This window comes from Rhinolophus hipposideros (genome assembly GCF_964194185.1).
Source record: "Rhinolophus hipposideros genome assembly, chromosome: X".
NCBI lineage: Eukaryota > Metazoa > Chordata > Mammalia > Chiroptera > Rhinolophidae > Rhinolophus > Rhinolophus hipposideros.
In genome coordinates this window covers 121,337,679-121,353,901 of record NC_138046.1, presented here as the reverse complement: position 1 = coordinate 121,353,901, position 16,223 = coordinate 121,337,679, and the positions used below count along the sequence as shown (strand labels likewise).

Here is a 16,223-nt window from a genome sequence, read left to right as displayed (position 1 = left end):
CTTTCTGCCCAGTATTTAACCTGGGGTCACACACATCACATAGCAAGTATGTGGGTTTTGTTTTGTAGAATTGTACCAGGTGTTGGAGCGGACATTAAAGTTTCTAAGACAAGTTTCTTTTGGGGGATCCTATATCTACTTGTATGGGGGAAGGAAATGAAGCATAAACACATGTGTGCTATCTTACATTTATAATTAGCTTTTACTTAATGCTTTAACATACACAATGTCACATGTGAAGGGGGCCACAGAAACAATAAATACTGAGTGGTATAACATAAGAATTGTGAGAAGAGAGAAGACTTTATAATAACAGTTGAATGGAGTCCTGAAGGAAGATAAAAGGTTATCATTTTGGAGCTCTGTGTCTCATTTAAACACTGCTATTCCTTCTACACTTAGGATAAGTTAATGTAGCTAGTTCCTGCGGCCCTTCCCACTGCTGGGTATGGAATATTATCAGGATGCTTTCGGCTGCACGTAATGGAATCCCTGCTGGGACTCATAGCATCAAGTGAAAGGTTGGCTACATGCCTGGTCACTTCCACCTCCCTGGACGTTTTTTCTTTCCATGTTCAATTTCAATTTCATCCCAATAAGGCTGATTCCTTTTATCACCATCAGAGGGCTCCTACCGTGTTTTCCCGAAAAGAAGACTTAGCCGGACAATCAGCTCTAATGCATTTTTTGGAGCAAAAATTTATGTAAGACCCAGTGTTTTGTATTATATATATTATATTATATTATATTATATTATATTATATTATATTATATTATATTCCCGGTCTTATAAGACCGGGTCTTATATTAATGGTTTCATTAAGGTATTTTGCTTTCACTCAGGCCCCTCTCTTAGGCCGGGGTTTCAAATGTGGAGATGGTGGCTAGCGTAGTGGCAGAGGACAGGACTGGGAGGTCTTCACTTCTGTGCTGACTCTACAATAGCTCCAAGATTTGGGACGATTACTTCCGGTCTGTCAGCCTCGACTTTCCTCAAATTGTCTTAAAGTTTCCTTTCAGACCAGAATTCTAAGTTGTATGTGGCCCATTTCTCTCAGGTTAGGATGGACTGGGTCATGCAATGTTTTAGGCTGAGAATTTTTAAAGCCAGGGGAAAACAATGTAGTTGGAAAGCCTACTTCAAGCTTGCTTTGACATAAAGAACCAAGTAAAGTGATTTGACTTTAAGACAGCTCTGAGCACTGACTCGCCATGTTTCTTTCCTGCAGGACAAAGCATGTTTCTAATTCCTTCTCAAATTCATTTTACCCTTGTGGAGACCCACTCAGAACCCCAGAGTTGGCACAAACACTGTTTTAAGCTGAAGACATTTGAGATATGACAGATGCAGAAAAAAGCCTTCTTGGAGCTTCCCTTATCTGACTAAAAGCAGCAACTTCTGGGAAATGAAACTGCTATAAATCCCCTCTTTGGGGACGTTTTATGGTCCTGAAGGAGACAGGAAAACCACTCACACCTGTACAGACAAACATTTTCACAAACTTTCTTATCTCCCATCTGTCCACCTAAAAATCCATTTGTCTTTCTTAAATAAACCTATTTATTTTTCTCATAGGAGCTGTTTCTTCCTGCTCTTTTTCCCCTACAGAGTTGGATCTATAAACCTTGAACTTTAACCATTTAATGAGCCAGCTACTTCTTTTGTTGGCTCCTGTTATGCATATCAAATAAACCCTTTTCTCCTGTTAAGTTGTCTTTGCCAGTTTAACTCACAGGCCATACACCCTCTAAGCAAGTGTGGGCATCTTCTTTACATGGAAACAAGAAACAGCTTTGCCTCATCCTGGAGGCAGGAGCTCTCCCTGGGGAAGGTCCAGCTGAACCCCTTTCCTTCACGAGACCCAGGGCTCCAAGAACCTTGTGGACATCAGAAGGTTCTGTCCTCCTTTTCATTCATTTGCCCAACATTGCATTTTAATCTTGGACCTAGGCAACGGAATGGGACACATTAAAAGGTAACGCCAGAGAAATGGTGAGTTGGAAGTAAGAAGACTAAAAATATGGCAGAAATAGAAACACAGAAAGGAAGAAGAGTATAGGAGGAAATAAGCGGATGGATGGGTGGATGGGTGGATGGGTGAGTGGGTGGACAGAAGGAGGGAGGGAATTCATGGAATGATTCACTTATTCAATGATTTGTAGATTGCCTACCATGTACCAGCTGCTGGGATATTTGCTGCAACTGCGTGTAGCGCTTGGCCCCATCCGCTGTCATTCTCACAGTGCAGGTCACAGGAGTGACCATTTTCTTAGCTGAGGGGTCCTCAAAAGCAGCTCTGGACTTTTCTCTGTCCTTGTGACCCCAGAGCCCAGCACTGGAGCCCCTGGTAAATATCGGTTGGATTAGATGACTGAATGAATCCATCAACCAATCCATTGATCTAATGAATTCAGCCGTGGCTGTCGTAGCTGTTTGAAACAAAGGAAAATCTGAAGACAGTGCTAGACTACAATGAAGTGTAATTAATCATAACTAATTAATAGATATGTGAATGTAGAATTATTAATTATAATTCAACTATGAAAGTTCCATACTAAATTGCAGCCATTTCTGCCCATGGCTTTGTTATCCCAAACTTCCCAGAAATCAAATTTACTTTGGGCCTTTATTAATTTTAGCGTCCATTTCTCTTCAGTGAGAAGTAGGCAGAGAGCCCAGAGCCCGCACGAGCTCCTGTGAAGCTGGGGTCATCCCAGAGGCAGGAGCTCTCCCTGGGGAAGGTCCAGCTGAACCCCTTTCCTTCACGAGACCCAGGGCTCCAAGAACCACAGAGGTTGGTTCCTCTGCTCTGAATGATCCGGATGGTAGGCTGGCATAGTTGGATAGCTCGCTGCCAAATCCTGCTTCTGCCACTGTCTAGCTTTGTGACCTTGGGCTACTCATTTCATGTCATTCTGAGTTCTTTGTGCCCTCTGAAAAATGAGGGTAGTCATGGGGCTTTATTACTAAACCCAGGATGTTCTGGGCAAACTGGGATGAGTTGGTCACTCTAGGCTGAACAGGTGTTGACTGGAGAGCCTTCTGATCCTTCTGCAACCCTGTGGGGCCTTCAGGTGGGGCTGACTACACGAACCTTGTTGAATTGCAGGTCACGCCAGGCCAGGGGTCTACGGCCCAGAGACCACTGTCTGCAGTTCAACGTCTCCACACCACCGCCGTCAGTCACCTTGAGGGTGCTGAAGAATTCCAATTTTTAATGGGATTTTCCTTTGGTTTGGATTTTTTCTCTGGAAGAACATTTGCAGCTGATTTAGCCTTGTTTTAAAATTCTGTCCGGTCGAGATGTTGTCCTGTTTTAATCTCTGTGTGACTCTTCTTCAGTCATTTCCTTTCTTCTCAGTTTGCTTATCAGATGACATACACCACAGGCCTGGACTTTGTTCTGACATCTTATATTTAATCCCAATGCTGTTTCTCTGCCAAGCAGATGTGTATTAAAAATGTGCATAAGAAAAGAAGCAAGCTGGGCTGATTTAGAAATTTCTTCAATTTGCACAAACTCCATTGGTATAAGAGGATTTTTCTATAAAAACCACAACAAACGTATGTTAATAGCTACTTAGATGGATCAAGACGATTTCATATTTGGCCATTTCTGCCATCATCATTCTGGCCCCACTGCCAGAGACACAAAAACAATGATTGAGTATTCATAAATGTGGACCCATCTGCAGCACATCACAGCTTTTTTTCCTTGCTTACAGGATCTCTTTGCTCACAGGAATGAGTGACTTGAACAATCTGTTACATGGTTTGTCCAACTTGAAAGAGTTTGAGTTTTATTTTTCTCTTGTCAGGTATTATATCATTTACAAGGTGTTAGAAATGACTTCAATTTCCACTCAGGTCATTAGGTTTTGTATGCATATTTTTAAAAAGCTTATTTTCAATGTGATAAAGGCATCTAAGAAAGCAGCTTTCACTCACTCAGCTAAAGATATGGCCGCTGAGTTTAAACCACACAAAGGGAAAGGGAGAGTAAATATTGTTCATTACACACACACACATACACGCACGCACACACACACAATTTAATTATTTAAAACACAGTCTGAGCCCTGTTTTCTGGATTGGCTCTTCTAGATCTTTTAATAGATGGACATATCTTTTGTTACCTTTTGTGACATAGACATCAACCTCAGGGCCATTTGATCCAGACTTTTTTAAAAATAGGACTGTTAGTGCAAGAACCTGGCAGGAAGGGCATCCCACATATCAGGCAGTCCAGGCCAGAATGGCGGGAAAGAACTGGCCAGATCATGGTCAAATTCAAAGCCAAGAAAACACAGGGTCAGCAGGAGTAGGACCAGAGTAGGTGGCACAGAAAAGCAACCTGCGATTCACAATCAATCAGTGTTTGCTCTGGGTCTTGTTTACAACTTTTGGCTGCCTGTGGACGGCCAGGAAGAATGAGAGGTGGGCAGGCAAATTCTCCCTCACTTCCCAGGAAGTGCTGGATTCAATGGTAGAGACTGAAGATTTCCCAAACATCCCCGCAATAAGAATATTAGATACCACTTCTAGACTTCATTATTTCCACCCTGAAGCAAATTAAGCATCTAAGGCCTGTAGGCTAGATGTAACTTACAGGGGTTGTGTTGGGCAATACCTGTCCAGCAGGTAGGAAACATGAGTTCTCATCCTGTAGCAAACCACTTCCTTGACAGTTAAGTTTCACTTGAATGACAATCAGCCTTCACTTGCAACAAATAGTTATAAATTTCTGAATGTGTCAATGTCACTGGGTTGATGTCCCCAAGCCACCTAATACTTTTTACTAGATCCTTAGCTGTGTATGCATAGTATTGCCATTATTTATTACACTTGGACTTGTGGCTAGTGGCGGGTATGGCTGGAATGGGGTAGGAGTGCATTCATTGGAATTAAAGCCAAGGAACAAAGCCTTTGCTTAACTTTTTATTCATCATGGCACAAGATAGAATTTTAAGAAACACCACTGAAAATTGCCAACATGAAAATTAAGAGTAGCATGTTTTATACAAAAAAATTTTCTATAATATACATTCCCTTATGAAGTGAAAAAAATCTCATAAAATACTGAAGCGAATCGCCACCTGCTGGTCAAAAATGGTTTTGCATTTGGAAAACTACAAACTTACTGAAGTAAGGTAGGAGCATTGTACAATACACACAAAATTAGCGAAGAAAACATTTCCTCAGCCTTTGGCACAATGTAAATACAAAGCTGTACGTTTTTTCCAACTATGATTTACTTTACAAAGCACTGCATATAATTTGGTTAATACTGATTATGGGACAAAAGGAAAAACCACATTCTCTAATTTGAATACTCTATTTAGATTCTCAATCACTTTATAGTTGGATTCCAGTTTGTAGTTTTGAAAAATACATAACAATTACACATCATAAATATATATTATATATGGTCTATATAAAACTGAAATTTGACCTAAAATGGGAAGGACAACTTCTTAATTCTTCTTCTTTTGTTAGGCACGGCCTTTCTCTTGTTTGATTAACTGAATCCTTTCTAAACAGATTCTAAAAATATATTCCATAATGTATCAAATTTAATATCTTTCTAAAACATTCAATATGAAAAAGCATTCAGTGACTATATTTTTTTGTATCTCACTACTATATAAAAATACGGCTTCTCATATTCTGTTTAGTGTTTTTCTTAGGCATTGAAGGACTGTACCCCTTTAAAAAACTATGGCAAAAGCACAGAAACCCGCTTGTGCATATTCTAGAACATTCTATAGAATCTCATTGCTTAGTATAAGTGAAGTGATTTAAAATATTGTTCCTTTTGTTTTCTGTGAATATATCTTATACGATTATCATACATAATCTGTTACAGAATATACAATAGTCAAAATTGAAGACACATAAATACAATTAAGCTATACGAAAGCAAGAATTTTATCTTATACAGAGCCAATGTGAGTAGTTTTTAGATCGGATATTGTCATCCATTTATGCTTATTTTGTATTTCCCTAAGGCTGGCTATGCAATAGAATCTTATAAATGGCAAGGGTACTAGTGCTCTATTATCTTTAAGTGAACTGGGTTTCTCTTGTGTTATTTTTCAAAAGTGTGAAAGAAGGAAAATAAGTAACTGTCCAATTATCTAATACCAATTTTTTTCCCTACTGAGTGAAAGAAGGCTGTTTGGGACGTGAGGGCTTAAGCTGGGCGTGGGCTCATACCAGTGTTTCCGGGAGGGCATCGGGGTTGTCAGTGGACAAGAGCTCCCAGATTTGCCACCGCTCTCTCTGCCAATCGAGCCAGTTGGCTTCACCCAAGGCCTTACTGTTCTGATCACTTGTGGGACTGGAGCAGGCGCTGCTCAATTTCGGCTGGGCGGCCTGATGCTCTTGCTCAGCTGTTTGGCTTCCCTCTTCCAAAGCTGATGATCCTGAGCCTTCTTCTGGCCTCTGACGCCTCCACAATGGTGGCTCTGTGGGCTGGTGAGCTGATGCTAAAGCTTGCTTCCCTGGACCAGGATAAGGAGGAGGAGGCCTTGTGTCATGCCTCGGACTCTCCCCAGGTCTCTGGTGCCAAGGCTTGGCTCGGCTCTGCAGCCAGGCCACATCCAGCTCACTCTCGGTGAGGTCTTCCGCACTGCTCAGAGTCAAATACGGCTCTGACCTTGGTGTGGCCAGCTCCGATCTGCTGCCGCCCTGGATGTGGGACGTGCTGCAGACGCGGGACACAGGAGGGTGGGCCCTGCACTCCGCGATGGTAGCCGTGGTCTGAGTCCTCCGAATGACCTGTGTACCACTGTCCAGTTCTGTGGGGCTCCCTTGCCACCGAGGCCAATTTAGGGAAAGGTTCCCTTGAGAAAGGGAGCATGGCCCTGGTCGTAGGGAGCTGCTTTCAAAAATGTCTCCATAGGAACCTGGAAGCCAGACAGAAGGGCAAAACACGGAATTAGTTTGTAGAATCCTGTTGGGGTGTTTTGTTATTTCCTTCCCAATGCCAGCTTCAAAAATTGAAAAAGCACAGGACACTGTTAGCTGCCGCTGCCTAAAGTAAAAGACTTCCCAGTAAAAGAAATGACAAACACTGTTTGATTTTGGGCACGATTCATGTAGCAGCTACAAATGCAGATGCCTGGATTCTGACAGGTTACCTATCAAAGGAGATGAAATCATCCTTGTCACTAACTGATGTTTCAGGAAAGGCCCCTTCTGCATGGCTACAAACACTTCTCTGACTGCACAAGGTGAAGGCGGCATTCCCTTCCTGCTTAGTTCAATTTGCAATCCAGAGGAGTCACAAATTATAAAGTTTTCAGGTTTCTCCCATGTCAATAAAAGCCATGGGAATAAATGAATTGAATCTAAAATGCCCCATTTGGTGCCAGAAGATAGTGAACACAGCAGCACTGTGTATAGTCTACCGCCACCACTGTGGAAAAGACTGGCTAGTTGTTTGCCACATCCTCCCCTTTTTTTTCCTGAGTGACATTTCCCAGCTTCCCTGGCCGTTAGGAGGGCCACATAAGTGAGGTCTGACAAACAATGTGGAAAGATGTGATGTGTCATTTCTAGGCCTGGTCTAATCTAATAAAAAGAAAAATTTGCTCCTAGTCTTTCTTGTTTGCTTCCTTCCCTCAACTACTAGCGCAGGATGGAGAAACCATGGAAGACTCCAAGGCCTCTGAGAATGGGGGAGCCACCAGCTAGATGGAACCTGAGCCCCTGAATAACGGCATGGAACAGACTATTCCCACCCCTCCTCACTCTGCACAGCCCACACCGGACAGTGATGCGAGGGGGAAATCAACTCGTGATGGGTGAAGCCACTGACTTTTAGGAGCTGTTTGTTACAGCAGTTAGCCTTCCCTAGCTGATACAACTTTCTTCGGGAAACTGAAGGGAGAGCACAACAGTGCATTTCACAAGCAAATGAGTTCTATGTCCCCAGACTGCCTTCTTATGGATCTGCCCTGTCCTCTCTTGTCTTAAAAAGTAAGCAGGGGAAAGAAGAACAAGATTCATTTGGGAGGAGATGGGCATGGGAGCATTTCCACAAGGACAGCTCAGAATTGAGACAGCAGAAGGAAAATGGAGCGGAACATCTCAGAAGACTTTATCCTTGGGGGAAAAGGCAGAAAATCACTTCACAAGATTAAGACACAACGAGACGTAGCTAGAGAATGGATCAGTACTAAAGTCAGCCGCATTAGAGGCCATTAAATTAAAAATGCACTGTGCTTTAAAAATGTAATGTGGGAGTTATGGCAAAATAATGAGAACCCAACTATATATGTATATTTTTTGGAATAAAGCAAAACAATTTAAACACTTCATGCTATATATTAACATATATTTCAGATGGATTAAAGAATTAAGGTTAAAAGAATGAAATACTTTGAACAAGAAAAGCGTATAGATGACTATCCAATGCATAAGTAAAGCTTACTTTGGGGAAAGAATTCACAAAAGAGACAGTGATAGACTTAATTATGTAAAACATAAAACATTCCAGATATCCAAAGACGGAAAAAAATTCACGGAATAATATAAGTGGCAAACAATGTGGACAAAAGGTTAACATTTTTATTATAGGAAGTGTTCACAAGATCAGTTTTAAAAACACTAGCATACCTCGACAGCAATTACATAAATGACAATTCAATGGGGAAAATTCAGCTGATGAATAGAAAAACTGAAAACTCCTGGCGAGAAAGAAATGCACATGAAAATATAAATACAATTTTTTTTTTAAATCAGCAAAGATGTGAACGCACTGATTTGCGATCCTGATGAGAGAGTAAAGAGACATGGGCAGTAAGTACGAGTACAAGCTCATGTATCCTATCCAGAACGTGAAGTGACAGTACCTGTGAGTTCTTAAAAAGGTTCGTAATTTTGGACCCACTTTTCTATTCTGGGCTTATAACTTGCCTCCCACAATTTTATGCATCTAATAATAATTTAAAATACAAAAAAGTATATACAAGGGGTTCCTGACAGCATAACTTATTACAACAACAACAAAAAATGGAAATGACCCAGTTGTCCAAGCACTGGGCTGTAAACTATGAATAGGCAGTACTACGTGGCCCTAACCAATAATAATGGAAAATAAGTGGACAATAGAAGTTAAATAACATAAAGTTGCACAGACAGAATGATTGTAGCTATGTTTAAAAACTCTTGCAAAGGAAATGAAATGGAGTCAAAGATTGACGTATTTTGGTGGAAAGGCTAAGTATAGCTTTATCCTCTGCCTCCCTCCCATTTTAAGCATTTTCCAAATAATTTTTGACAAGCATATAAGATGATGATGGTAAGGCAAAAATTAAAGGAAGTTAATTTTAAAAATAAATGCAGCAAACAGTCTTTTAGAAATAATACTTCACCTGTCATTCCTGGGTCTTTGGATCCACTTTTTAATGTTGAATGCCAAGTTCCCCAGATATTGAAAGGTTCCTCTGACATATCTAGGAAAAAATGGGTTAAAAAGGTATGTAATTCACAGTGAAAACTGAAGAGCAAAAATCAGTGCCCAAATATTTTTATAACATCTCTTCTGTGCAGAGCAATGTACTCGAGATTGTGGAGGATACAAGACAGAATGAGGCAGCCCTGCATTTCAAGAGGTTTATTCCATTTGGGGTTTACAAAAAGGCTCTTTCCAAATTATAGTTGTGATAGACTGCATGAAGCCCCCCCTCCAAAGATATCTGTGTCATTATCCCCAGAACCTGTAAAGATGTTATATTCAAAAGGGACTTTGCAGGTGTGATTAAGTTATGGATTTTGAGACGAGGAAAAGATCCTGGATTATCTGGGTGGGCCGGATGTCATCACAAGAATCCTTATAAAAGGGAGGCAGGAGAGAAGATGTGACATTGCTGGCTTTAAAGATGGACGACGGGGCCATGAGCCAAAGAATGCAGGCAGCCTCTAGGAGATGGACGGGGCAAGGGAACAGATTGTTCCCTCGAGTCCCCAGAAGACAGCCCTGTGGACCCATTTTAGACTTCTGATGTCCAGAGCTGTGTAGTTTTAAATCACTAATTTTGTGGTCATTTGCTGGAGCAGCAATAAGAAAGGAACACAGGAGTAATGGGTGGCAACAACTCCAAGTGCATTAAGATAGAGACAGAGGAACAATAGTTATAGTTCCTTTATCTAGTACTACCCTCAGGAATACTTCGCTACAGGCATCAACAGCTTCATTCCTGCGTGTGTTCATTCATACATCCCCTTAATCTGTCTGTAAATATTTACGGAGTAAGGCGCTACATTCGGTATCCTCACCATCGCATTTAACCCTCACTACAATCCTGTGATGTGATCATAATGACTATTTCTAGAAACAAATGTCTATTGCGTGCTTCCCTGTGTTCCACAATTCACATGCATTCTCTCATTTAATCCCCAGGAGATGCCCCCAAGTCCATTTTACTGATGAGGCAAGTAGTGAAAGGAGCAGGTAAGAAGTGCGCACCGGGCCCCGCAGCAAGTATTACTGAGTGCTTATTACGTGCCAACTTCTCTGTTAAGGACTTTACATGGATTCGCTCATTAAGCCCTATGAATTAATACTGCGATCTGCCTTAGTTTTCCTAGGAGAGGGAAATGGGACTCCGAAAAGTTCAATCACTCACTTAACGTTCTGTAGGTTGAAAGAGGCAGAAGAGGTTATCGACTCCAAAGCTAGTTCTCTTGTCACTGGATACTAACAGTACTTGCTTCTAGTTCCCTCAGGATGAAGTTATTTCCAGGGAGAAAGTTACAGGTTAGATGGGGTTGCTCACCCTTGGCACTAGTGACATTGGGGTGGATCCTCTTTGTGGAGGCTGTCCTGTGCTCGTAGGATGTGGAGCAGCAACTTTGGCCTCTACCCTCTAAATGCCAGCAGCAACCCCCGCCCAAGTGGTGACAAGCAAAAATGCTTCCAGACATTGTCACATGTCCCCTGGGGGGCAAAATTGAGAACAACAGTGCTAGAGTTTGCCAAGATATTGAATGGATGGAAGGAGTTAATGGGTGCCTTAGTCTATCTGCTAATCAGTTAGAGCTGATGTGTATCTTAGCCTAGCTGCTAAAAAACTGTGAAGCAAAAGAGACTAACCCTGGGAGCAAAGAATCAACCTTTTGTGGTATGAACTCATCTCATAATATTTCTTTGATTCTGTCTTTAGAAACCCGAATATGCCATGCCTTTCATAATAGTAAAATTCTCTTCAGATTGCCTTTTTCGTTTTTGCTGCAAAGGATAGTATGTATAGAAAACTTGCCACTAATTTAAAAGAGCAATAATTAGACATCATTTACATACATCAGAAAGGGAATAGTTAAAAATCTATGATACATCAATTTAATGGAAACATACCATGGCCATGAAAAATGTTAGCAAACGGAAAATGCTAATGATATGATTTTAAGAAAATAAGCTTAGTTCAAAAGTAGCTATACTATGAAAATAAATATATAAAGTTCTGTATGCATATGAACAAGAACTAGGAAAAATAAAGTTTCACATTTTAAACATAAATTTAATGCCTGATGGGAACATGGGTTACTGCTTTCATTGTAAATTTTTAAAACTTTTTTTGATACAAATATTCATAAAATAAAAATCAAGATGCGATGATTTAAACACACACACGCACACGCACACACACATATACACAGCTCTAGATTAAATTATAAACTTAAGAAAAAATAGCAAGAATTTGTACTGTGTCTTCCAATTACTACTTGAGTGCTGGCCCTGGGGAATTACTCTGTGGAGGGAAAAAACACAACCAAACATTTGGTGTTCAAATAAATGTGGGAAAAGCTGCCAGCCACACCTTTTCTCCCATTATGGAAATTGAATGGTCACCATCAGCACTTTAAAGACTTTGAGAAAGTACAATAGAGAAACCATTAGCTTGGTTAATTTAGCATTTCCCAAATGTTTTTGACCATGAAACCCTTATTTTGCCTGAAAATCTTAATCTCCCTGGAGACCTTTCTGGAACATGATGTCTTGTTATATAGTAGGTTCAGCTTGTTCTCTTTATAAAAGTAACAGCAATAATTGGATGACATCTTAGACTAGCAAATATGCAACCAAACTCACTGGCCAGGACACAGAAAGTTCCTGGGATGCTGGAGGGAAGAGTCAGCTGGGAATATCAGTGGCTCTCTGGGCATCAGACTGCTTCCCAGATATCTGGGTCTGCAGGGACCCTCCAAGATGCTGACTGGGCTCACTACAGTCATCCAAGAGTTGTTTTCAGTAGGTATTCGGTAAATGCTCGCTGAATCACAGAAACAGACCTAGGAAGGGATGAAGAGAAGGGCCAAAGCGCCCACGCCACGCCACATGCAATCAGTCACAGATTTGGCCAGCGCCGGCCAGGCTCCAGTTACCTTTTCCAAGTCTTGGTCCAGTAGAACTCTCTCTTGACTTCAACGATGGCAAGTGGCTCACCAGCATATACTGCTCTGTCCCTTTGTAAAGCTTCTCCGAGCCCCCCCGGGCCGCATCCTCTTGCATAGCCAGCAGGGAGCGCTCAGATAGCACTGGGGAGTTGTTGTCATAAGGGGAGAGGTCTCCGCTGGAGGCCTTGTTGGAGTCTGTAGAAGAGTGCCTTCCTCCCATGGAAAAGGAAACTTCCGACCGCAGCATGTCAGGGCTTCTGTCGGAAGGAGACAATTACAGGTGCGTGAGCGTGCTAACAATTAGTGACCAGATTCAAACTATGTGACCATTACACAAATGACAGGAGAATGCATGGACACGGGCTGAAACAAAAAGACCTTTTGAGCAATGTTCCAAGACTTCTACATCAATACAGTGAAAGCGTTTCCATAAAATGGCCAGCAGATGGCAGCACAACTCCACAGATGTTACTGGAAATGTCAAGGCAAAGGGAGCGGGGAGGATGAAACAGTCATGGATCCCTGTATTTTCCAATGTGCCTCGCTGAGATTCCTGTTGGATTAATCCCTTTTTCATTTCAAAGTTCAAGTCTGAACTCCTATGGACGGTTTCTCATAAACTATGAAAAATGGAAGAAAAGACTGAAAATATCACAAAAAAACAGAATCTTCTTGTCAAAGAGAAAAGATGCTTCTGTTAGGGACAAGAACAAAATGTACTCATTGGAGACTTTTAAAAGGGACTGACAGCATGTCAAAAATATGATGTGCAGAAAAGCTTTACAAAGACAAAGTTACAAATGTCTGAAAAGAGAACTGAGTTATGGACAAACTATGGGGAGGGATATATATGTGCAAAAAGGAAAAAAGGTCATCTCTGGGCATTGATTATAAAGGAATGAAAAAGAACAAAAGACCGAAATGCCATTCTTTTGGTCAACCAACCATATGTATGACTCTACGTGTGGGAGTGTGTGCTCCTGAACACAGGCAAATCAGAGAAGATTCTGCATATTTGATTAAAATAATAACATGGAATTCAGAAATAAGCTGAACTTGGCAGAATATATTCAGGGCATTTAAGACATTTAACTTATTAGGTTGGTACTAAAGTAATTGCAGTTTAAAAGGTTAAAAATACTTGCAAAAACCGCAATTACTTGTGCACTAAACTAGTAACAAGAAATAACTTTGGATTCACATCTGATATCTTTAAAATATAGCACTTCATTTACTAAATACGTGTAGCGACCATCAATGATCCTGAATTTCAGAGATCCATTTAAATAAATGTTTACATTTTTAAATATACTTTTTAATGAAGCTTGATCTCATTCAGGTGGTAGCAACCGATTGAGTAAATCGGTTGTGGTGAATATTTTGTCATTATTTTGATATCATAGTGGTTCTTTCTGGCCATGGGATACCATTCAGTGAAACAAGATTCTAATCACTGTATCATCCCTGAACATTGATGGAAAAGTGGCCCCGATTTTAGTTTTGTTTTAAGGACTTATTTTGCTTGTGGCATCAGTTGAAATATGTATTTTCTGTGGGGCTAACACTCGTGGAGCTATTTGGAAAAGTCTACTTCAGATTGTACATATCACAGTATATGAGTGTATGTTTCATGCGTGTAAATAAATACACCTTTGCAGCTGTGAAAATAAATAAAATTAAAGTCTGGTGCTCATTATCTGTTAAGAAAAACTGGTAGATAACTCTTTTACTATCCTCAACATCTTGAATTAAAAACAATTCAGATAAAACTATGCTTGAAACTTTGCGTAAAGTTCAATAGGCTTTGTGAACAACTTTTCTTCCCCCATCCAAACTCTCAGTGTAAATAAACCCATTCTTCCTGTGACTACGATAATGACACTACTTGTTGGAATAACTGTTTCACGTATAACATGGCTGAAGAGATAAACGCATCACCATAAGTAGTGTCCACTGTATTTAAATACATCTAAAATGATTCTACAAGGCACTAGTGCTTTCACAAATTGATATAAAACATACTATTTTGCATATCTGTTATGTGTTATATGTGCATGGGTTGTCACAGCAACAGAAATAACAGTGAAAATGTGAGTGGAACAGGAAAAGGAGAATGTCAGGAACATGAGAAGAGTGTTCAAAGTCTTACCTGTGAACACCTGTACTTTCTACCTTCCTCAAAATAGTGGCCCTGACATCTTAAAGGGAAATGATGACAGATTGATTAAAAGTTCCAGAACCCGCTTCTGTCCCCCTCCCCCACTTCACTTCTCTTTACTAGTCTTTCCTTTTTTTTGGTTTAATTTTTCAGAACAAATCCTTCGTAATCTTAAAGAAGGTAAACGTACGCCTGAGCGATCTTTTGCAAACCAAATGGTTTTGAGCATGCAACATGGAGGAAGTGTGCTCCCAGGGGATCTTGCTTCCTCTTGGGTTTCCAGCAGGGCTTCATGTCCAGGAGGAAAGCATCTCAGAGTGTGACATGCCTCACTGGTCACTGAGGCAGCTGGGGGAATTTCTTACCCACATGGAATAAATAAGGCCTCTCCTTGCCTCCTCTTTAAACTGATGACAGATAATCTTATGGGAAAGAGCCAAAGGACAACCATGACGATGATTTTTCCAGAAACTTTAGGCCTCCAGTGAATGAAGAAAAAAAAAAGGAATGTACTACTTCTGCTGGAAAGTGGGGGGGAAAACTATCCTTTATATCTAATTAAGGGGGGGGGGAGTCTCCCTAACTCTAGTGAAGGGAACACAAAACAAAACAAATGGTCACTTGTTTGTCATCATGGGCCCAACTCTAGTTGAGGAAACTTTACTATTAGAATGAGAAAAATTGAATGTGGTGAACTGGTAGCTCCATGGAGCTCAGCTCAGAATCAGGGTTCTATGTTCTTTCTGACCAGGGCTAGAAATGATATCACTGGGCTAACTTTAGTTGTTTTTCCTGTTTAGTTGACACTTTTCTAGTCATTAGTGAGTCTGTCTTACAAAACATACAGAAGAGAATACATTCAACAAAGTACTCTAAGTTACAGATTCAGCCAACAGTTACATGCATAAAGAAACATACTCTACGGAAGATATTTCTCTCACGTCTCAGTACTAGGGACATTTGGGTTTCTATGAAGCAAGTAGGTTATTTTTACCCTATGGACCCATGCATCAAGTAATAATAATGCATCTCTCTCTGCAATGGTTGCTAAAAGGCTCTGAGGAATTGGGGCTCCTGGTATGCTTTTGTATGTTTCACACCCCAACTTCATCATATCTTCTTACTCTTTCCATTGTTTTCCTGTCCCCAGTCTCTCATGTTACTTAACTACAATATTGTCCCACTTTTTGTATTATTTGCAAGCTGCTTCAATAAATTGCTTTTGGACTGATATTCAGACAGGGAAATCACACCCATGTTAATTGTTGGGGTATTGGAAAGGCAGTCTGCTTCATGAGAACATTTAGTTTGGTTCAAGCACAACAAAATAAAACAGGAATTAAAACAACAAAAGCAAAACTAACTGAAGCTGCCACACTGTTTCTTCCTCCATTTGCATGGCTCTGATTGCAGCTGACCAAGGAGACCTGAGAGAGGAGGAGGTGAAGAACCCGTGGCCCTCTCCTCTGCTTTGGGGCTGGCTCTGCAAAATATTACTCAGTGCTTCTGCTGCGGCACATCCACCTCACCTGGGAACTTGTTGGAAAGGCAAATTCTCAAGCTCCATTTTGCACCCACTGTCAGACCTGGCTATAATATGCAGGTCCCAGGGCAAATTGACCGTACCGGGGCCCCCTCCCACATTAAAAAATTATGAAGAAT

At 40.8% G+C, this 16,223-nt stretch overlaps 1 protein-coding gene across 3 annotated transcripts in view; it reads right to left on the bottom strand.

Annotated features, from left to right (window-relative positions):
* Window positions 1–4,923: 4,923 nt before the first annotated feature.
* ARHGAP6 (Rho GTPase activating protein 6) overlaps window positions 4,924–16,223 on the bottom strand; it is a 489,998-nt gene continuing 478,698 nt past the window's right edge. For all 3 annotated transcript variants that reach the window (XM_081042159.1, XM_081042160.1, XM_081042161.1), the window contains exons 11-13: window positions 12,392–12,660; window positions 9,382–9,462; window positions 4,924–6,909 (exon numbers count right to left, since the gene is read on the bottom strand). In XM_081042159.1, the coding sequence (XP_080898285.1) occupies window positions 6,212–6,909; window positions 9,382–9,462; window positions 12,392–12,660 (1,048 nt within the window). In that variant the 3' untranslated portion in view covers window positions 4,924–6,211. The remainder of the gene's footprint in view (window positions 6,910–9,381; window positions 9,463–12,391; window positions 12,661–16,223) is intronic.